The sequence below is a fragment of the Podarcis erhardii genome, assembly GCF_964252035.2.
Source record: "Podarcis erhardii genome assembly, chromosome: 15".
In the NCBI taxonomy this organism is placed as follows: Eukaryota; Metazoa; Chordata; class Lepidosauria; order Squamata; family Lacertidae; genus Podarcis; species Podarcis erhardii.
The window spans coordinates 28,589,078-28,612,278 of NC_138505.1; the positions used below are offsets into that span (position 1 = coordinate 28,589,078).

Consider the following 23,201-nt stretch of genomic DNA (forward strand, 5'->3'; position numbering starts at 1 on the left):
CGAATCCCCGTGATGGGGTGAGCTCCCGTTGCTCGGTCCCCGCTCCTGCCAACCTAGCAGTTCGAAAGCACGTCAAAGTGCAAGTAGATAAATAGGTACCACCCCAGCGGGAAGGTTTATGGCGTTTCCGTGCGCTGCTCTGGTTCGCCAGAAGCGGCTTAGTCATGCTAGTCACAGGACCCGGAAGCTGTACGCCGGCTCCCTCGGCCAATAAAGCGAGATGAGCGCCGCAACCCCAGAGTTGGCCACGACTGGACCTAATGGTCAGGGATCCATTTACCTTTAAGCAGCTGGGAGGCAGCAGAAAACAGCAACAGAAGGAGCAGGCGGAACAAAATTAGAGCATTTCATATTTGGAAACCTTTCAAAGCAAAGTGCCAACAGTAGGGGGGGTTGGGGGGGGAGCAGATCTACAATGAAACTAATAAAGCTTAAGCTCCAGGGCCCCTAACCCTGAAGGGCCCCCAGAAGCAATTTCAGTCCACGTTGCTTTAAAAAATTGGGTCTGCTAGACCCAATTTGAGTCCCACAACTCAAATTGATCATTTTTTTTGCTGTACGTATTTCAACATTCTCAGAGTTTGAGAGTCAGCGGCTCATATATTGTGACGGTTGTTGTAAATTGAAGAAGATAACAAGAAGATAACCCAGACCTGGTTGCAAAGGGAACCCCACAACAGCTCAAGCTTCAGGGCCACAAAAAACGTAGATCTGCCACTGGGCGGGTTGCAGGCATCACAAAATCAAAACTCAGAACAGCAGCCTATAAAACCAACGTTGAAATGTTATTCTTCTGATTCAGAATGCTGGACCAGAGGGGCCATTGGCCTAATCCAGATGTTCCAATGGGCTATGGATCTGATCCAGCAATTGCTCCCTAGTGTTCTAATAATGTGATGCTCTTTGGGGATGTACAAAAACCCCTGGAAGAGGTTTTTGTTTCCCCAGACGGAACCTACGCAGAGGCATTTTGGCAAACTCCCCAAAGAACCATATTCATCTGTGTCAGAATGCAAATGGTGAGCATCACACACACACACACACACACACACACACACACACACACACAAGCCTCTGTGTTAATGCAGAGACAGGATGGAGCTGGTGGCTGCCTTCGAACCCAGCGATTCATAGGAGCGCTTTGCTCTGCCAGCTGGCCACAATGACATCTCTGGATTCCTGCAAGACAGCGTGATGATATCAGCCAGAGCAGCTCAGAGCAGCAGCAGAAAGGATCCTGCTGAAGGAATTGTTTTGTCCTGGGATTTTGGATTTGTTTACAGGGCCGCTCATCATCTCGATTGCAGTTGGCTTTGATTGTTCAGTTCTTTTAAAAGGGAAAAAAATAAGACGAGCAGGCTGCTTTTGTGTATTTGGAAAGATTTAACAGTGCCTCCAGATCAAGACGGATCGGGAGGCACTGTTAAATCTTTCCAAATACTCTACTGCTTTATATGCATAGTTCACCTATGGAACTCACTGCCACAGGAGGCAGTGATGCCCACCCATTTGGATGGCTTTAAGAGAGGATGAGGCAAAGTCATGGAGGATAAAGCTATCACTGGCTACTAGTCATGATGGCTATGCTTCGCCTCCATGGTCAGAAGCAGCAATGCTTCTGGGTACCAACTAATGGAAATTAAGGAAAAGGGGTGCAGTCTAGTGCTCAAATCCTGCTTGCTGGTTTCCCACAGGCATTTGGTCGGCCACTGGGAGAGCAGGATACTGGACTAGGTGAGCCATTGGCCTGGTGCAGCAGGCTTACATGAAAACCCCAAACCCACAAGACCCAGGTAGCCTAAGTGCAGAGACTGATGCAAGAGGCCAGAGAGTGATTCCTTTCTGCTCTGCAGAAACTGAAGTCAGAATAGTGCCAAGTGTTCCCTGACGCACAAACACCCAAGAAGTCAAAGCAAGCTCCCTGCTGCTGCTCCTTTTGTGGCCGAGGGAATGGGGCCCAGCCGGTCTTCTCCTTGCCATGTTCTTCCAAAGGGGCAAGGAGAGAGCTTTGAGAAACTAAAATCCAAAGTTCGAGACTGGTTACATTATTATCAGATAAATGAGACTTTTAAGCAGGACAAGAAATTAGGATTTCAGAAAGAGAGGTCAAAATTGGAAACAGAACTGTTAGAGACCAATACTAAGAATTTGTCTAAAATGTATAACTTGTTGCTGAAATGGAATACACAGGATGAAACAGTTAAATCAGCTATGATCAAATGGGCACAAGACTTAGGTCATGATATTATGTTTGCTGACTGGGAACAGTTATGGACCACAGGCCTTAAATTTACGGCATGTAGTGCCCTGAAAGAAAACATAATGAAAATGATCTATAGGTGGTACATGACTCCAGTCAAGCTTGCAAAGATATATCATTTGCCCAATAATAAATGCTGGAAATGTAACGAATGCGAAGGAACTTTCTATCATCTTTGGTGGACCTGCCCAAAGGTTAAAGCCTACTGGGAAATGATCTATAATGAAATTAAGAAAGTCCTTAAGTGGACATTTGTAAAGAAACCGGAGGCTTTTCTCTTGGGCATGGTCGGCCAATTGGTACCAAAGAAAGATAAGACCTTTTTTATGTACGCAACCACAGCAGCAAGAATTCTCCTGGCAAAGTATTGGAAGATGCAAGAATTACCTACTCTGGAAGAATGGCAGACGAAGGTGACTGAATTTATGGGACTGGCAGAGATGACCGGCAGAATCCGTGATCAGAGGAAGGAGACGGTGGAAGAGGACTGGAAAAAATTTAAATCATATCTTAAGAACTGTTGCAAAATTTTGGACTGATAAAATGTTAAGGGTTAAGAAATAGAGAATTATAGTTGGAAATATTTAAGTTTAGAAAATCATGAAGGAAATTAAATTTTGAAAAGGAATGAAGGATTGCTAAAAATTTTGGACACAGGGGTGCAGTGAAGGGGAGGCATGGGGAAGTCATGTATTGTTTGTTTGTTTGTTTAATTTTGTGTTTTTTTGTTTTATGAAAATTAATAAAAATTATTTAAAAAAAAAAAAAACAAAGGGGCAAGGAGAGCAGCCGCCTTAGCCTCTGAAACCGGATAGGGCCAGAGTGTGCAACACCACATCAACTCTGCAATCCCAGAGCAATTGGAGCTGAGCTTTCTCTCTTGCAAGAAAGGTGAGGAAGGAAGCTCCTTGCTGCTGTTCTTTCTCTGGCTGGTGACTGTGGCCAAGCTAATCTTCCTCCTGCTGCGATGTTCTTCTTGGAAGGCAAGTGGTAAATCTCTCAGCATCTTTTGCTGCAGCAGCTAATGAATGGGGACCAGAGCCTGTTTCCTTTCTGCTCTGAATATCCAGGTCAACTGATTGCATTTTTATTTACAAATACTTCCATCTTGCCCCTTTTCCGTTTCGTGCAAATGTGCCTTCTCTGAATCGCGTGTGAACAAAGCACTGTAAGCCCCAGCTTTTGCCAGTCAGATGAACTATAGAAATCCTGAAATCCAGAACAGACGGGACAAAGATTGCATTGGCTCTACAACCTGAAGCAGATCGGGAGATTTATGCCTCCACAAACATCCAAAATAAAAACAAATGTTTGTGATGGCGTGGAGAAGACCAGCCTGGTCTGTGTGCAGAACATTTGGTATGGAGTCCACAGATCATGGCAGAGTTCTGCATGAGAAAGCCTGCAGTTCAAAACATGTTTTGAACTCTGGTCCCGTTTGCTGGCTTCCCAGAGGCATCTATCTGGTGGTGGACCATAGTAAGAACAGGATACTGGACCAGATGGGCCATTGGCCTGATCCAGCCGGGCTCTCCTTATGTTTTTAGGTTGGCAAAGGTTGATTTACATGCACAAGTTATTTCTTATTAAGCCAGTGAAACCTGTGAGGGTTTTGGACTGTCCACTTCGCTGCAGCACAAAACCTGGAGCCTGGTAGCCGCTAAGAGATGTTGTATTTATTTATTTAATGAAATGTATATTTCGTTAATTGTGCTATTTGTATATTTCGTACTAATGTATATTTCGTTAATTGTACCGCTTAATTGTACTACAGCCAACATGTTTTGTGTGTGTGTGTTGAATTATCAGTAAAAGGCTGCTAAAAACGGGTACTCAAAAATATCCAAAATATATTTTTAAATTGATAAACTAAAAACCGATTCAAACATATCAACATTCTACTTAGGTACCGTATTTTTCGCTCTATAAGACGCACCAGACCACAAGACCTAGGAGGAAAACAAGAAAAAAATTATTCTGAATCTCAGAAGCCGGAACAGCAAGAGGGATGGCTGCACAGTGAAAGCAGCAATCCCTCTTGCTGTTCTGGCTTCTGTGATAGCTGCGTAGCCTGCATTCGCTCCATAAGACGCACACACATTTCCCCTTAATTTTTAGAAGGGAAAAAGTGAGTCTTATAGAGCAAAAAATACGGTATATTCCCCCCCCCCAAAAAAAATCAGCATCAGCAGCTGGAAAATATATAGCAAAGAAACCTGTATCAAGAAGCAGGGAGTTCCAAAGAGTAAAAGTGCCACACCACTAAAATATTTTTATTATATTAATAAAAATAAAAATAAATTTATACCCCGCCCATCTGGCTGGGTTTCCCCAGCCACTTTTACAGATGCAGAACAGGTATTTTGTGGCACCTGTAACAATGCCAGTTCTACATGTAACCAACTCTATTTAGCCAACTTATACTAAAGAGTCAACCCACCAAAATGAATGGCTCCACGTCATCTCAATGGGTCTACTCTGAATAGGTTTAAAAAGAAATACAACCCTCTGTTTTCAGTCAAAATTGCTCCCTGCCCCCACATAACCAGAATACAATTTCAGGGTTATGTGATATTACTTATCCACTAAATATCTCCAGTTTTATCTAAGATATCTTTGCCAGGCTTTTAATGGATAATGTTATTGCAACCATCTCTTATTTCATTGCGGCTTTTACTTCTGTTTTTAGCTGGCGGTGCAAAAAATAAAATAAAATGTTCATCAATTTTTATGTCAATTGCTAGAGTCCACGTCTTTCGTTAAGGTGGCCACATTGAAGGCTTCATCTGAAAGGCAGAGTCTTTTTTAAATCTTCCTTCAAAATAAAATAAAAATTGTCCTTTAGAGAAAAGCAAGGCAGGCGCTTATGTGCAACGATAAAAACTCAGAATGCAAATTATTCTGCAGCTAACTAACAAGTTCACAAGGGCTTTAAACATTGTTCAATTTAATTGCATGGCTTTTCTGCAATCTGAAAACCAGTATCATCCTAGTGGTTTAAGACATTGTGCCTGAAGAGCTTTATGCTCTTAGTTGGGGATAGGAACAACTTTGCTTGCAGCTACTGCCCTCTGCAGGAGAGGAAAAGGTACTGCAGGAACTCTCCATGGTAGCAAAATTGAACCATACAATCGAATCTTTATGAAACACAGCAGAAACATGGAAATATCCAGCTGTTAACAATCCTGCTTCCCTCCAGACATCGCTGGTTATACAGCACAGGTTTTTTGGTAGTTGGGATGCAGCGAATCCAAGAATGGGTTTCAGCCCCATTTATAGGAAGACCCATCTATGGACTACTCAGGACAGCAGATGATCTCCCGGTCTCAGGAAGATTCCCATTTCCAATCACCTGTTACCCTTTTAGATACCAAGGATTGAACCTGGGATCTTTTAGCTGTGCTAAGCTCCACAGACTAGCTAGTCAAGGTGCCTTCTGCTTTTTCAAACGCGTCCTAAGAGTAAGAATGAATAGTTCACGTTTTTCTAACCCCCTTTAATCAGTTAGGTAAAGGTAAAGGGACCCCTGACCTTTAGGTCCAGTTGTGGCCAAATCTGGGGTTGCGGCGCCAGCGTACAGCATGACTTAACCGCTTCTGGCGAACCAGAGCAGCACACGGAAATGCCATTTACCTTCCTGCCGGAGCGGTACCTATTTATCTACTTGCACTTTGACGTGCTTTTGAGCTGCTAGGTTGGCAGGAGCTGGGACCGAGCAACAGGAGCTCACCCCGTCACGGGATTCGTACCGCCGACCTTCTGATCGGCAAGTCCTAGGCTCTGTGGTTTAACCCACAGCGCAGTTAATCATGGGCAAATCTTCACACCCTATTAATCTTGCTGCTGCTCCTGTCTGGTCCATATACACTTTTGTCTCTGGTGATGCAAATGCTAAGAGCTCAGTTGGATCGGGCGCAAAGGTAAAGGTAAAGGACCGCTGGACAGTTAAGTCCAGTGAAAGGTGACTATGGGGTTGCGGCACTCATCTTGCTTTCAGGCATTTGTCCACAGACAGCTTTCTGGGTCATGTGGCCAGCAGGACTAAACCGCTTCTGTCACAACAGGACACCGCGGGAAAGAGAGAGGTCATCGGTCACGCCAGACCTAAGTAGGCGAGGCCACGCCCCCCGCACCAGCCGATTGGCTGGCACGGGGTATGACGCGGCCGAGGATTCCCTGCTATCGCGTGGGGCTGGAGCCAGCCCCCGCGAGTGTGGGGAGGGGCGTGAAGCCTGCAACCCCACCTCCTCCCTATCTTGGGAGTGGATTTCTCCTCCAATAAGGCAGCATAGGTTGAGGATCAGTGTCCCCCCCCCAAAAAAAAAAACCAGAGTCCTTTTCATTGGGGATAATTCAGATGGGAATTCCCAGGTGTTGGAAAAGGTTATCTATGTATGCCAGTACTGCGGTCCATGTTTTATTAGCCCCAAAATGGAAAAAGAGCGGAGTCCAGACTAAAGAAGACTTGCAATTTAAACCGATGGAATATGCGCAGCTTGCAGACTTAACATACAAAATAAGAGAACAAGAAGAACGTACGTTTAAAGAAGGATGGAAGATGTTTATTGAATGTATGGAGGAAAATTGTGTTTATTTGAAAACGTGGGCAGCATTAAGATAAATTCAACAGCGTAATTAAGTTTTGGTGGATGTAATGATGGCATACTGAATGGTTTGGTTTATATAAGATATGCAGGGTTTTATGTTGAGCAAAATGAACCATGGAAAGAGGGGGAGGGAAGTCACTGAAATCTAAAGATTGTTTAAGTGAATATTATAAGCAAGCCTCATATTATTACTTGGTGTAATAATCTCACTGCTGCTTTAGCAGGCTTGGGAGAGGTCAGTGGCCTGATGGGAATGCAGGGTTTGCCATTGTGAATTTCATGATGGATGACATGCAAGATAGAGAAATAGATAGGTCACTGTTACTCAACAGCACCCACAGCAAGGTTTGCAGCGCCTCACTAGAATCCTGGATTTGCATTCAGTCAGAGACAGGGAGAGAAGCCAGGTTTTATAACGCTGGTTTTAAAGAAAAGCAGTGACGGACAGACACAGAGGAGCAGTGAGGATGGGGGGCCTTCAAGGAACCAGGCAGGGATGGGGTGGGGTTAAAGCAAGCAGGAGCAGGAACCCCTGGCAAATATGATCTTTAAAAATATCCCACAACCACAATGGGAACTCCAAAAAGTTAGGGAAGTCCACAGCCTCCCTTTAGAGGAGAGAGAGGGGCACACACAAACACAGAGACAGGGCCCTCTTTACAGAACACGATTTATTTGGCATTTGGATGAAATGTCTCTCACAGCATCTTGAGAAAAATAAAAGATTAGTGTCATCCCATCCCACCCTCTTTTTCTCCTAAAAAATAAAATAATAATAATAAATCAAAACATTAAAACTTTAAAAAAAATGTCACAGGGACCGAACTATTACAGTATCAAATTTCTTTTCTACATAGTATTTTCATGGAATATCAAAATCTTTTTTTTTTAACACGCACACGCACGCACACACAGCCACAGTTACATCCAATCACAAATCAACAACACGGGGTGGGGGGGGAGTCCTGCAGACACACAGCCTTGGCTAAAAGTGATTTTCCGAGAAGCTAATAAGCAAGTGTCTCATTTGTCGCCTTGTACGCATGTCCCAAGCAAACAGCAAGTCTAGCATCCAGCCATCAGAAAAAGAAGCGTGGCAATTAAGAGATTCGAACACAGAAAGCTGCCTTGCGCTGCGTCAAATCATTGGTCCGTCTGGCTCACAAATTGGCTACACTGGGGGAGGTGGAGAGGGAGAAGAGGACCTGAGGAATCTCCAGAAGTTCATGGAGCCCAACTCCTGTTGAGACCACAGGATTCCCACCTGCGGTCTACACTGGCTGCAACCTGGAGATGTCAGGGGATGAGTCTAGGATCTTTCACAAGCAAACCTTGGGTCTACCCAGAGTTAGAGACCTCCCCCTTGCTGCTTCCCCATAATAAAAAGATGAGAGGGGCTGAAATTCAGCCAGTGCGAACTGGCTCCTTGTGCCTACCAGGATAAATCCCCTTAAAACTGGGCTAAGGAATCCACCTCTGAACACATCTGCTGCTGGCTTGCCTTCGTTTTTTCATGTTAGCTGGGGTTTAATTTGGCCAAGGATGCACAGTCTATTAAGTGCTCTTTCCTGCCTCTCTTCCCCATCTCCACAACCGCATGCCGCCCTGTTGAAATTGACACTGTGCGGCAAAGGTTTCCGGGAGGCTGCCTTCCCGGCGGCATGTACAGAAACCCAACACAATCGTCCCTTTCAAACACAAGACCCACATCTGGGGGTGGGAGGAGACATGAACTGGAAGCCAACCAAGCCTATGTCCAAACATGCAACGTTTGAAGAACGACGTTTGGGTCCCCAGAACCGATGAGAAGTTTCTTCCCTCCAGACCAAAGTAAGACTATTGTTTTGTGTACGTTGAATTTGGGGGGGGGGACCACAAACACACACAAAAAACATACCTTCGTGAACAAGCCACCCGCCCCACCCTCCCGCCAAGAGAAAGGAAAAGAGGGTTTGCAAAGGGCAGCTTGTAAGCAGAGGGATGTGTCATTTCAATAGCAAAAAAAAAAAACCAAAATAGACTTCGTTTTAATAAACTGAAATTCATAGCAGGGGCCTATTTGTCTCAAATTAAGAGTTTGGCTTTTAAAAGGTTTGTTGTTGGTGTGTTTGTTTCTGCTCTTCATCCTGCACCACTCCCAAGCAATTGGTCAACATGGAACCTGTGGCTACAAGATTAACCGCTAAAGACATTTATGCTCTGATATCCGAGTTAAAGATCAATAGCCTCAAGCAGAGATTTGTGGAAAGATATGCAGAACCTTTACTGCTGACATCAGCTTTTTTTTAAAAAAATGGGGCAAAACAGTATTAAAAATAGGCAGAGAAGAGAAAAGAAAAACAACTGGGCTATTTGCAAGATGCAGAAGCCTGCAGTACTGGGGGGGGGGCATGTACCCCAACACAAGAACTACTGATGAGCATTGCAGATTGGTTCTGCAGTTTACTATGGCACCTGCATTAGGCCTTATAGAACTGCAGTTGGAAGGGACCCCAAGGGTCATCTAGTCCAACCCCCTGCAATGCAGGAATCACAGCTAAAGAATCCCTGACAGACAGCCATCCAACCTCTGCTTCATCTCCCAAGGCAGTCTGTTCCACTGTCAGATCTCATCCTCAGAAAGTTCCTCCTAACGTTCCGCCGGAATATCCTTTCCTGCCATTTGAATCCATCAGTTCGATTCTTTCTCTCTGGAGCAGCAGAAAAACAAGCCTGCTCCATCTTCCATGTGCCAGCCCTTCAGATATTTGAAGGTGGCTCTCATCTCACCCTCTCAGTCTTCTGCTCTCCAGGCTAGTCTTTCTGGCAACGCCCCGAGAAGCAACACAGGAAGAAAATTAAAAGATCTCCACTGGCTAATAAAACAAATAAACACCGGCACTCGGGAAAGGGACAGAAGCCTTCAAAGGGACACTCTTAATAGCTTTGTGTACAGTGGTACCTCTGGATGCGAACAGGATCCGTTCCGGAGCCCCGTTCGCATCCTGAGTAGAATGTAACATGCGACTATGTGTGCGTGGGTCGCGTTTCGCCGCTTCTGCGTATGTCATTTTGAGCGTCTGCGCATGCACGAGCGGCGAAACCCGGAAGTAACGCATTCCGTTACTTCCAGGTCGCTGTGGAGCATAACCTGAAAACGCTCAACCTGAAGCATATTTAACCCGAGGTATGACTGTACAGTATTACCTTCCACTGACCCGCTGCAAAGCATGGGCAGTTCCGAGCAATAACACACTGAGGACTGGTTGCATGTGGCAATCAATTCAAACGTTTGGGTTAACCCAGCTGAGCTCCGCTATTGAAGGACTTCAGGGACTGGGCATCTTACTTCGCTCTTAGGCCGACCCACCTGCTGCAGAATGAATCCAAGGGCCAGCTCTGCAGCCTGGGGAGAACCGGTTCTTATCCCATGCTGCTCTGCTTTGCTTAAGACTGCAAGCGGCAGAACAGGCAGGTATACTCAGCACCCTGAACACTCACTCTCACACACGTACAAAACTCAAGAAGCCAGTACATACAATGTATAAAACTTATGAGTGTGCTAAAAACGCACAAAACCCGCTTTTATTTCTCATACTTCAGAAACGCTCAGCACCATCCAACTCAGAACACGTACCTGTGGCCACAGCAGTCCAGCTACACCTGGACTCGCCGCTGAGAGGTAGAGGAAGCTGCAAGTCCTCTCAATAAAGGACGACTCCCTCTTGTCCTGCACTACATCCGGGGTGTAGGTGTGCAAGAAATCGAGGAACCAGATTTTCCTCGGCTGCAACTTCTGCAACCATTTGGAGGACATCACCTTTGAAGCCATGCCTTGCAGTAGCCATTGGGTCTGGCTCGGCCACCACAGGGAGGAGGGGGGGACCCGTTCTGCCAACCTACCAATGCTTGTTACACAAAATCCTATTACAAGACGGATTTCCTTGCAGTTTCACCCCCCCCCCCCCGGGGCAACTCCACAAAGCACTGCTGTGCTCTGAAGGAGGGTAACTGTATGAGCCTATCCTATGCCGCCAGAAGGGCTGTGTCTGTGACGCTCCTCGAGGAAAGGGGATCCTCTTATCAATGATTATCTAACATGCTTGGACAGGACCGTGATTGCCGCGCTGCAAATTGTCTTCCATCGGCTTGTGCTGATTGCTTTCAGGGGCTCTTCGCAGCTGCCCTATACAGACTCGGGCAAATGACTTTCCGAGTGGGTACCATTGGCTCCCGACGGGCAAGCAGCTCTCCAGGGATTCAGAGAGGGCTCCTTTTCCCCAGCCCTACCCAGAGATGTCGGGGATTGGGACCTTCTGCGTAATGAAGCCTATCCTCCTCCTTTAAACACAGCCCACGTGGTGGTTACTATCACAAATCCTAGTGTAGAAAAATAGAAAAGAGCCCTGCAAAATATTGCATATGGAAATACACCCAATGCAATGCAGGGGGAATGGAAAGACACCCTGACAAGCTGGGGCCTGAACTAGCCTGGTGGGAAAGTAGTTCCCTCCCTCCCTTTCTCTCTCTCTCTCTCTCTCTCTCTCTCACACACACACACACACACACACACACGCACTCCATGTTCCTTTCCTGTCCCTCTAGGCTTCCTGCCTTTCATAAGGTAAGAGGAACACATCAGTGAAAGATGGAGATTACCACCTCCTCGCCTGGCCAGCCTCTCAAAAAGGAAACTAGCTAGCGACGAGAGGCGTCCTCTCGGCTCAATTCAGAAACCTCCTTGCTATTTACAAGCTCTCTGGAACGAAACGCACCTTGCCTTTCAAACTGGAGACAAAACTTCTCAGGGGAGAGTAACACCCTGAGCATCATGACCTAAACTGTACAAAACGCATCTTCCGACTCGGGTTCGTCATGAATTCCAGCAATGTTCACTGCTGGCGACGGCTTTTGTCAAGCGCCGGGGACCAAGGGGGAAGGTGGGGAGGGAAAAAAGGAAAGAAGAAAGCCAGCCACCTGCCTAGTGACTCTTTCAATCCCAATCCCGCTTACGACAACAGTGGCTATTGGTTGGCCGCAATATTCACTGCTGTGCTAAACTCCACCCTCACCCAAAAAGCCTGCTATCGTTCTCTAGGGTTGCCTAATTTTTTTAATGATACTTTAAGGCTTCAACTATCAACCCCCCCCCCCAGTGGTGTAAAATTAACATCGATCTAAGTAATTCTAATGAAAACCTAGAATTAAATAGTGGGGGGGGGCACGGAACCTGATGACACTGGACCAATTCATTGAAGCTTTATGGAGTTACCGAAACCATTTCATCCCCCAAACCCAGAACCTCAAAAATGCCCAATGTCTGTTAGAAGCCATTGCATTGCAGGTCACAGAGTTTAAAAGAGCCGCTGTACAGGACTTGCAGTTTCAGAGAAGGAAGCAGGTTTTTGCAAACCGTCCCCCTTGCCCTCTCCCCAAAAAACATTTGGATCTCACTGCGCCACGTTGAGGAAACAGCCAAATATCCAGCAAACCCTTTTTAAAACCTCGCAGTCCCTCCTCCAAGGCAGTGTTGAAAGGAACATGACAATCAAAAGCTGCATGTCCACGTCTACCTGCCTCTCTTTTCTTTGGCTCATGTTTCTATCTGCCAGGAGGGTGGTGGGGTTGTGGTTCTGCCTTCTGTTCAAAGGGACACCCAACAAGCAGCACCAAAATCCAATCTCCTGTGCTCAAGGAGGAAAGGTCTGAGTTGCGGCCGGGGAGCGTTTCAGGGCGACAAAAGAGATTCTCCAGCAGGCAGGCTCTCTGTAACCGCTTCTGAGTTTCCAAGCTCCTGTAGCCCTGTCCCCACAAAATTCAAGAATGTACAGCTCGTGGTTTCCTTTCCCGTGATTCACGAGGGAGGTGGAAAGAGGCCAGGCGACAAAAAGCTATCCGTGCTTTTTTCTTCCCCCTTGCGAACAAAGAGTCGGGATGCTGTTGTTCAAGAAAAATAAAAAAGAACATCCTCTGCATTCTTCCCATCATTAGTGAGAAAGGTGCAGCTTCCATAATCCTTTTTTTAAAAAAACAAAAATAAAATAAAATTTAAAGAGGGCAACCCAACCAGGCTAGAAAATGACAGCAACAGCCAAGACGCATGATTTCCTAGAACATAAAAGTAGTGTCCTAAATAAGAGAAAAAGAAAGAGAAACACGGAGCGGAGCTTATTTCTGAAGTTCGGTCCATTAGTGTCCGTCTGTACATCTGGTGTGCAAACAGTTGCTCAAAAATTTATTTCTGACCGGCAGTAGATTTCTTTTTTTTTCAATCCCCTCCCGCCCCCCCAATTTTTCCTTTATACAATGGTATTCAGAGAACAGTGACTGTGGAGGCTGCCTGAAAGTGTCTCTGCCGGTGGGCTTTCACTTAAGGGCGTGTCGGGAGGTACGAGGAGGGTGCTGCTGTCAACAGAGTCTTCCAGCTCTGCTGGAGAGGGACCGACCGAAGGAGGAAGAGATTCCTCTGTCAGCGGCGGAGATGCGTCGCCGTTTCCGAGGGACAGCTGGTTGCTCTGGCCTGTCTGGGAATGGATTCCACCTGGAAAATGGAAAAGGCAAGGAGGAATCAACAAGTCAGAGGCAGCACTCTTGAGTACGTTTCCGAGCACAATTTGAAGTGTCAGAGCTGACCTTTGAAGCCCCAAACAGGCTCAGCCCAGTATACCTGAATCTCCACCCCCAACACTCAGCCCGGACACTGAGGTCCAGCTCCAAGGGCTTTCTGGCAGTTCCCTCCCTGTGAGAAGTGAGGGTACAGGGAACCAGGCAGAGGGCTTTCTCGGTAGTGGCGCCCGCCCTGTGGAACACCCTCCCGTCAGATGTCAAGGAAATAAACAAAGATCTGACTTTTAGAAGACATCTGAAGGCAGCCCTGTTTAGGGAAGTTTTTAAAGTTTTGTGTTTTATATATATATACATCTGTATATGCTAAAAACCGCCCAGAGTGGCTGGGAGATGGGAGTGATACAAATATTACTACTACTGCTACAGTGGTACCTCGGATTAAGAACTTAATTTGTTCCGGAGGTCTGTTCTTAACCTGAAACTGTTCTTGACCTGAAGCACCACTTTAGCTAATGAGGCCTCCTGCTGCTGCCGCATCACCGGAGCACGATTTCTGTTCTCATCCTGAAGCAAAGTTCTTAACCCGAGGTACTATTTCTGGGTTAGCGGAGTCTGTAACCTGAAGCATATGTAACCTGAAGCATAGGTAACCCGAGGTACCGCTGTACTACTACTACTACTATTATTATTATTAGCAGCAGCAGCAGCAACAGAGTCATCATCAGCTACTTGGACATGGCCACCACCAATTCTTTAGAGCAGAATTCCACTGGCCATGCTACCTGAAGCTGATGGGAACTGCGGTCCAAATCATTTGGAGAGTGCCATGTCCCTGGACTAAGCTGACCAACAGTGGTCCTCTGGGATTTCAGGAAATGCTCTCTTCCAGCCCTAACCTGGAGATGCCATGAATTGAACCTGGCACCTTCTGAGTGCACAATGTGCTCTACTGGTATAACATCCTGCAGGCCAACAATACTCAAAACAACATCCCAATGATGTACCTGGGGGAGAACAAAGAATGCTGTCTGGGTTAATGGAAGCTTCGTACGGCGGAGGTGGGTCATCGGGATGCTGGATATCTGGGTATTTGTACGCCGTGTAGGGAGGAGGAGGGTCATGGAAATGAAACGCCCCACCTTCCCCGTCATCGGAAAGGTGGAGCGGCGTGAGTCCAGTCCCAAAGCCATCGGGGCCGTAATCGAAACCGGGCATCCTGCGACCCAAGTTGAAGTGGTGCACTATTGGGGGAGAGGGGAGTTAGGAGAAAAACACACACAAAAAAACAACAACCCCAAAATGCATTATTATTCCGCCACTACCTCTCGCCAAGTAGGTCATGCATTTTGCAAAGGGTAAGCCTAACTTGAAACCCAAAAGCTCTGTGAACTGAAAGTGGAGACACTATTATATGTACTTTCCTTTGCTTGTTTTGAACACAAGGAAATTGTTAATAAAAACTAATTAAAGCAAGAAGCTTGGTCCTGTTAAGGATGAACAAAGCATCGCAGGGAGTTACCAATGATGAACTGACATGAGCCATTAAGAGACTCTGGGCCATATACATTGCTAGCCCTGACTCAGCATAGTAGATCCTTTGAATCTAATTGATCTAAGCCATGTCCATTAAGTTTGATGGGCCTAACTCTGAGTAAGGCTGCAAGTTCAGCAATATCTAGAGGGCCAGAAGGCTTCCACACCTGCACTGGGTCAAAGAGAGACATGTTTTCAAAAAAACAGCAGCTGAAAGCTGCACATAAGTGATTTATTATTATTATTAATTCAATTTCTTACCCACCCTTCACCATAAAGTCCAAGAATGAGTGAACATATGGTCACAAGAGTAGGCTGCGTCTAGCGTGCCTTCTCTAACTTGCTTGTTTTATCTTGAGATTTCTTATGGCAATAGTGGGAACCTCTGATATTGCTGGACTACTTACTAACACTGCCATGACACCCTAACCCTAACTGGCCAGGGTTAAAAAGGAGCATATTCAGCATATGACGGCAATGACTTAATGAAGGTGCCAGGAGCACCCTTGCTGCAAAGGAGAGTTCCGCAACTTGGGGGCTTCCAGATCAAGCAGAGCCGAGGGACTTACGGTTTGCTCCAATCAGAGACTCGATGCGCTCCCTGCGCCGCTGCCGTAGCCGATGGACCATGAAGAGGAGCAGGGACAAGATCAGGAAGGAGGAGATGCAGCTCACGATGAGGCGCATGCCGCTCGCCATGGAGTCGAACAAGCTGTTGCCGTCTGCATGGAGGAATCAAAAGTAGAGATCTCATTAAAAAGGTAAAGGGACCCCTGACCATTAGGTCCAGTTGTGGCTGACTCTGGGGTTGCGGTGCTCATCTCGCTTTACTGGCCAAGGGAGCCGGCGTACAGCTTCCGGGTCATGTGGCCAGCATGACTAAGCCACTTCTGGAGAACCAGAGCAGCGCACGGAAACGCCGTTTACCTTCCCGCTGGAGCGGTACCTATTCATCTACTTGCCCTTTGACGTGCTTTCGAACTGCTAGGTTGGCAGGAGCAGGGACCGAGCAACGGGAGCTCACCCCGTCGCAGGGATTCGAACCGCTGACCTTCTGATCAGCAAGTCCTAGGCTCTGTGGTTTAACCCACAGCGCCACCCGAGTCCCATTACGTTACATTACAGCAAAAAATCAGTGGTGTGCTGTTCATTTCCAATCAAGTTCTTTTCCGGCCATTCAGCAGGAGGGGCCAACCAAAAAAGAACTTCCTGGTAAACTGTGGAAGAGGAAGGGGAGATAGAGCAAGAACGTGTCTAGGTGTCTGGCGGTGCAGCTTCAGCCTCCGAGCCAAACTTGGCCTGCCGGGCCTCGACAATCAGTCCATGCGGCTGTTTTTCTGAAACCTCACCCACCTGAGGTCGTAAGTGCCATCTGATGTGGGGCAGGCAAGAGAGGGGGACGCAGAAAACAGAACTGGGCTCCCCGCACAACTTTCTGCTGAACATCCTCTATCCCAACAGGCAACGTTGACAGGACAACCCCACCTGTCAATCGCCTGATGACACAATGACGGGTGATTGACAGCTGGGTGGGGTGGGACCTGTAAAAGTTGGCCTGGTGGGCTGGGGGAACATGAAGATCTGGTCGGCTGAGTCAAACAAGTTCTTCACACAATTCTCGGTAGCCTGGACCTGCAGGCTGCTTCTAATGGAGACTCCTCAAAATGGCATTAATCCTCTTCCAAAAATATCTTTCAGTGCCCCCACTATGCTTTTAAAGCACCTCTCAAATTTAGGGTGCAGATGCAGAACTGAGTCCTCTCCGTGCATTAGAAAGCTGGACAGGAGTGCTGAGATGCATGCTAGTTTTCCTAATGGAAGTTATGTTCTGGGGGAATCAAACCTCTTGACTTGAGAGCCAGTGGGGTGTAGTGGTTAAAGAGTGTTGGACTAGGACCTGGGAGACCAGAGTTCAAATCCCCACTCAGCCATGAAACTCACTGGGTGACCTCGGCCCCATCACTGCCTCTCAGCTTAACCTACCTCACAGGGTTGCTGTACGGGGATTAAATGAGGAGCGTGAGGACCACGTATACATCACAGTTGGTGGGACATAAATGCTAAGCAATAAGTAAGCCAAGAATAGATGTGTAGCTTAAACGACTGTGATTCCTCAAAATTAATAATCCACATGAGAAAACACTTCCCAATAACTGCATCAGCTGAGAAGCCCTCTGTTCTGAGAAATGCACTGTCAGCTAAAAACTACTTTCCTTTTCATATTGCTCCCACTGCAAAACAAAATTAGCTAGTCACTAATCTGTTTTCCAATACAAGCAAATCCACTTAGATACAAAGCATTTGGAAAGCAAAAATGCAAGAAGTGTTAAGATCCTAAGTTTGCAACAAGACAAGGGGGAACAATTGTGAAACCACCAGGTGCCTATAAATTGGATTGACATATGGCCTGTTATTCTAGCATTACTGCTTCTTGTCATGAAACATACTGTAACCTGATTCAAGAGCCTCTCTTCTGAAGCTAACCAAGAAACAGGAAGAGCATGTCATGCCTCATAACAAGGGGTGATGGAAAAATAATTGAAAAGCTTAATATAAATGTTTTTGTTTCCAAATCCAACCAATTTACTTAAAGGAAACCCATTTTCTGAGTTTAGATCCTTATAAAGCCCAAACAGCTCCACACATGGGCAGCTGTTTTAGACGGGCCTTCACTATGTGAATTTCTCTTTTGAAACAAGCAGCACCTGATGTTTTATATATGCTTTTAATTATGTTTTATAGATGTTTGCAAACTAGCTTTACTATATTTTTCATACTGTAAGTTGCCTCAATATACTTTATTCAATTAAATATTTTTAATCCGCACTTGAAGAAACAACAGGGGTGAGGTGCATCAGCAGTCTCCAGGGAACCAAATATGGGCCTATGGCCAGAGAACCACATTTGCAAAAGCACTGGGGGGGGGGGGGGCTTCAGCATCCTCAGTGAGAATAGAATATTGACCAATTGTTAACAGGAAACCAGGAGGAAGAGGGAATGAAATGAAGCACTCTGGGAAAGAGTGTGGCTGGCTGAAAAAGGAGTATAAACAGCAAACAACAGTTTCAGGTCTAGTTTCACTGGTCTAAGTCATCCCTACTGCCCGGTTATCAGACAGACAGCATCTGGGACTTTTCACAAACTTTAGAGGCACAAAGGAAGTTTCAACTCAGGCAGGTGTGGGGGAACCTTTGGCCCTCCAGATGCTGTTGAACTACAACCTCCAGCACCCCTGGCCATTGGCCATGCTTGCTGGGGCTGATGACAGCTGCAGTTTGACAGCATTCGCAACAGCCAAAGGCTCCCGCACACCTGAACTAAGCACTGAAAGAACTGGGCATCTGGTCCCCTCACAGACACAATAATGCAACAATGCATAATACTGCTCACATTTCTGGCCACCTTGGCTGAAAATTAACCTGCCACAAGCGTTAAGCATAAGGACAGGAAGTTTAGAAATAGTCGAGAACACCCTGCCACGGGTGTTCCAAGAATCCAAATACATTTCACAACAGCCAAGAGCCAATTCATTTCCCAGGCAATCCCAAACTGCAGAAGTCCACATAGGTTCATGCCACCCGGGTTTGGGAGAGGGGCATCTCTCCAGTTTGGTCAAAAACTATTCCCTCTTTGGCTGAGGGAGGGGGGAAATAGGCAAGGCAATTTCAACCAACCAAGTGTTTCCGTCAATTTCAAGGAAACAAGACCAAACAGCAGCAGCACCATCTGCTGGCTACTTGCGGGACTGGCGGGCATTTCAAGTAAGGATGGCATCACAGTGGGTGGTGGTAGTGGTGGTTTTTGCAATGCATGAGAGGTACCCACACCTGGATGCCCAAGGTAAATATGTTCCCACCACACCTCCCTGGCTTAACCCAATTCAGCAGGCTCCTTAGAACATTTGCGACCTTCCAGTGATTTGAGATCTTCCAGTGATGCAAATATCCTTCCGTTTCCTTAAAAGAAACAAGGTTGACTCAGACTGGTCCAAGTCCTTGGTTATAATGCAGCAGCTCTTAAACAAAGAGTAGGAAACTAGATCCGACTGGTGAGTGAGATCTTAGCTTTTCATAACAAAAAATTCCTTCCAGTAGCACCTTAAAGACCAACTAAGTTAGTTCTAGGTATGAGCTTTCGTGTGCATGCACACTTCTTCAGATACCCAGTATCTTCTTCAGATACTTAGCTTTTCATATCCCTCACTGGGCCAAGTTTGTCAGGTAAGCAAGTTTGACTGCCTGCCAGTCAGGTCACAATCATGTCAGGTGACCGCAGTGTCTGAAATCAAAATGTGCAGCCGAAAGAATAACATTGTGCAAGCTCTGCTGATCAGCTGATTGCCAGGACTTGCAAAATGCTGTACGGCAACTTTTGCAGGTGCAGCCAATCCGCTGACTGGCAGGGCCTGCAAATGCCCTTTTGGCCCAATCACCTTTCTACCTGCCCACACCCAGCAGTGCAGTGCAGGTGGGCATGACTTGGCCAAAATGGCCTGGTAGGCCAAAGAGGGGAGGCTTGGAGGACCTAGTGAGGCCTGCAGGCTGAAGGTTCCCCAACTTGGTCTTAAAGCTACAAGGCTGATCTGCCAGGGAGGGGAGGGAATCACAATGTTTGTGGGCAGGCCAAGATCCTGAGGCAGCAGGAGTTTTCATCCACCAGAACCAGGGTCAATGGAACAAAATATCTCAGTGACAGGGAATCCTGGCTGATCCACATGGGATTCGTTATGCTGTTATAATGATCATCGGTTGGATGCGATTTTAAGAAGAAGTCAAGTATCCCCATCACTCCCACTCTTGTAGCAACTCGCAAGAGGTGAGTGGCAACAGGACTGCAGCCAGAACAGAGCGACCAAGAAATAAGAGGGAGGGATCAGCATGTCTGGAGACCACTGAAGCACACATGTTCACTAGCCGCAGAATGCTGAGTATCATTTGGAAGACGAAAGGGGAAAGAAAAGTGGATTGGGAAACACGAGCTTCTTACGGCTGATGATATCCTGAAGGACTGCACGGCTGGCAGGCAGGTACCTCAAACTGGAGCACTCCTTCCCAATTGGTGAGACTACACTGCAACATCTTGTTGCAGAATTGGCCTTTCCTCCCTGCTCACTTTCCGATACCAATGTTGGGCAGGTACCCTAATTCACAAATACTCGCATGCAAGGCAGTGCTGAATGCCCCTTATGCAAGGGGACAGCTAATGATTGTATTTCTGGTCCTGGCTTCAAGTCAGACCACAGCTTTTCAGACTTGATGCAAGGGGAAACTGCGGTTTGATAAACCGCAGAAGATTCAAGTTACAGTGTGCAAGGAAAGGGAGAAGGGGAGGAGGCATGAAGCGGCAAGGTTAAATCAAGGCTTGAAGAGCTCACTTGTTGCATTTGAACAGAGGCAATCTGAAATTTGCAGGAGAGATGGAAGAAGCATGTATGGCTACTAACACATTAAGGGTCTTTTTCTGCCCCAACGCTTATCCATTCAGAAAAAAAGGATTCCAGGTAGGAACATAAGTAGAGCCTGCTGGAAGCCCCAAATGGGAGCATATAGGGAGGATGCGAGGGCAGCAGCCCTCTCCACTCTTGCTGTTTCCAAAAGCTGGCATTCGAACTGTCTCTGTCTGTAGAGGTAGCAACTTATCTTTGTTGCAGAAATCAAACCACAGGACGTTTGTTTTATGCCTGATGCTTCTCTTTGTTCCAGGTATCTGGGAGAGGCCTCTGACACGGGTGCCAGAGAGTCCTCAGAACATGGTACAAAGCATGTATTTATAAAGGAATCATCGTACAAAGTACAGAGGCTAACTTCCTTCAAAGATAGTGGAATATTACAAAAAGCTCAAAGCAGTATTTCAACACATTACTGAAATAGCTGGTCAACCATTTAGATTCAGCTTACGTAGCAGGTGTTTTGCTTCACTGACACAGTCCGAGGGTCCACATGTTATAACATTTTTGCACAGCTTTCATTGGCACCCAGAGCCAATGATACATATGGTGGCAGCCACAATAATATAAAGTATATTTGATCCCCAATCTTCCAGCCATGACCAGAGGTTCCACTGATCCCTCCCATGCAGCTTGGCCTTATTATTAATATTATTATTATTATTATTATTATTATTATTATTATTATTATTATTATTATTATTATTTTATCTCTGCCTGATAAATTATTTTATCAGTGTCATCAGAGCACATGCTTCTCCCTGACCGGCAAGCAAAACATCCAGACCATTCTATTTTGCAATGTTGCCTGTCTTATACTAGGCAATTCCACAGCAGTGTCTTCCAGTGCTTGCACAGCACTATTTGCAATCTTTCCATCACGGTGTTCATTTTTTAAAATTTGCCTTAGAAACAATTGCCACACCAAACTGAGGTACGGTTATGTCCCAAGACCTTTGGGACTCTGAAAGTTCCCTGGTGTTCCTAATTTTACCAGAAGGGAACTGGGATATACGGTATTTTCCAGTGAATAAGACTATATCCCCCCCCCCATTTTTTTAAGTTTAAAATTGGAGGTCGACTTATACACAGAATGTTGCAATTATTTATTTCTTAATTTTGGGCTCAAAAAATAGGGGTCATCTTATACATGGGAGCGTCTTATACACAGAAAATAATGGCAATTCTAACAGCAGGAGCAACTGTTCTTGTTTAGCAAGAACCATGTTAATTAGGTGGGAGTTTTACTAGCACATTTTCCACAGATAAAATATTGATCCATGAGAGCTAGAACAAAGTGAACATAGCAGGAGCTCTACCTTCTCCACATAATTTTTTGAGAAATTCCTTAAAGACAGTCCATTCCTTATTAACTTTCTGAAAGTATTTCCTCTAACTCTCCCTGTTAATTTAGCAATAAGTATTCAATCATTTTAGCTAGCCAGTCTGTTTTGGTGGGGACATTATTACTTTCCCAGGTCTTGGATTCTTGTTTTTAAGGTGTATGTTGGATATATGATTGTAAAACTTCAATCTGAAAAACCAAATAAATAAACTTAAAAAAAAGAAGCAGCTCTTACCAGGATCTAAACAGGTAAACTTGCAGCACTCCTTGGGGTCCTTCCGATACTGCTGGCAGCCCTGAGGCCGCTCACATAGGGCCGCCACGCACATCTCTGGCTCGCCATTGTGGCACGTGCAACTCAGACAGGGGTCATCTCCTTTCGGGGTGAAATAGTAGCCTTCATCGACAATGTTGTCTTTTATATCTACACAGGTTTGGCCTGAAACAGGAGAAGCGCGTACACATGTTAGCTCCCACCTTCCCTCGCTGATGGACAATAAGATGCACCTCGCTTTCCTGAACAGAGGACAGAGCAGTGTGGGTCTGCGCAGAAGCTAGCCTACTGTATAAAGGATTACGTGTGCATGCCTTCTTCGGCTAGTTTTTGCCTTGGGCCCTGCCCACAACTGGCACGTCCCCTCCACCAACCCCACTGGAAGGCTGCCCAGGAAGAAATACTGGGCTGAAAAAGGTTGCCTGCCCTGAAAAAATCTTTAAAGGCAAAGAAACAGGTGTGAGGCTTTTCATACCAATCAGGGTAGATAAAAATCAATGGTGTTTTAAAAAAACACACAAAAATTTTTTTTTTATTTAAATCTGATTTTTATTATTTAAATTGAATTTTTAATATAAAATGCTTTTGGAGGAAAAATCTTTCTAAAGATATGTTTTCTATTTAAGTTACACTATAGGCTATTCATCAGGAAATAAGGATTTGTTTCAAGTTTTTCATGTGTGCTAAAGCTCAGTCTGTTTTTTTAAAAAAACCTGTTTAACCACATCAGTTAACAAACATGGATACGTGTGCTATAATGTTATTGTGTTTTAGTTAAATAAATTGTTCACATTGTTATTATGGAAATGTTTGTTTTTCTCTTTCCAATAAAGTATAGCAGAAAGGTTGTCTAAATATAAACCGTTAACTTATTAAACCTCACAATAATTTCATAATTATCTGTCTCTGTATTTCGAATAGTATAAACAAATAAGTGCTTTTTTATATAACTGTAAAAACTACTCTGAAAATTCATTATTCCAAAAGTGAAACCTTCATCTGGTTGTAAATATTAAGATTATACCAGCAAGAATGAGTCCCTCTGTAAAATAATCAAGTCTTACTGCCTAGTGATTTAAATCAATTTGATTTAAATCAAATCCACCCTGATACCAATTGCTTTTCCAAGCACTTCAGCCGCAGCCTTTTGTAAAGTGGGGAAAATGCAGTTCTTGCCCCTGCCATTGCAG

The 23,201-nt window shown here is 45.6% G+C and overlaps 1 protein-coding gene across 3 annotated transcripts in view; it reads right to left on the bottom strand.

Annotated features, from left to right (window-relative positions):
- Nucleotides 1-7,519: 7,519 nt before the first annotated feature.
- The window catches only part of DGCR2 (DiGeorge syndrome critical region gene 2), a 60,564-nt gene continuing 44,882 nt past the window's right edge, over nt 7,520-23,201 (bottom strand). For all 3 annotated transcript variants that reach the window (XM_081842800.1, XM_081842798.1, XM_081842799.1), the window contains 4 exons: nt 21,973-22,176; nt 15,516-15,668; nt 14,418-14,654; nt 7,520-13,387 (listed from right to left, as the gene is read on the bottom strand). In XM_081842800.1, the coding sequence (XP_081698926.1) occupies nt 13,146-13,387; nt 14,418-14,654; nt 15,516-15,668; nt 21,973-22,176 (836 nt within the window). In that variant the 3' untranslated portion in view covers nt 7,520-13,145. The remainder of the gene's footprint in view (nt 13,388-14,417; nt 14,655-15,515; nt 15,669-21,972; nt 22,177-23,201) is intronic.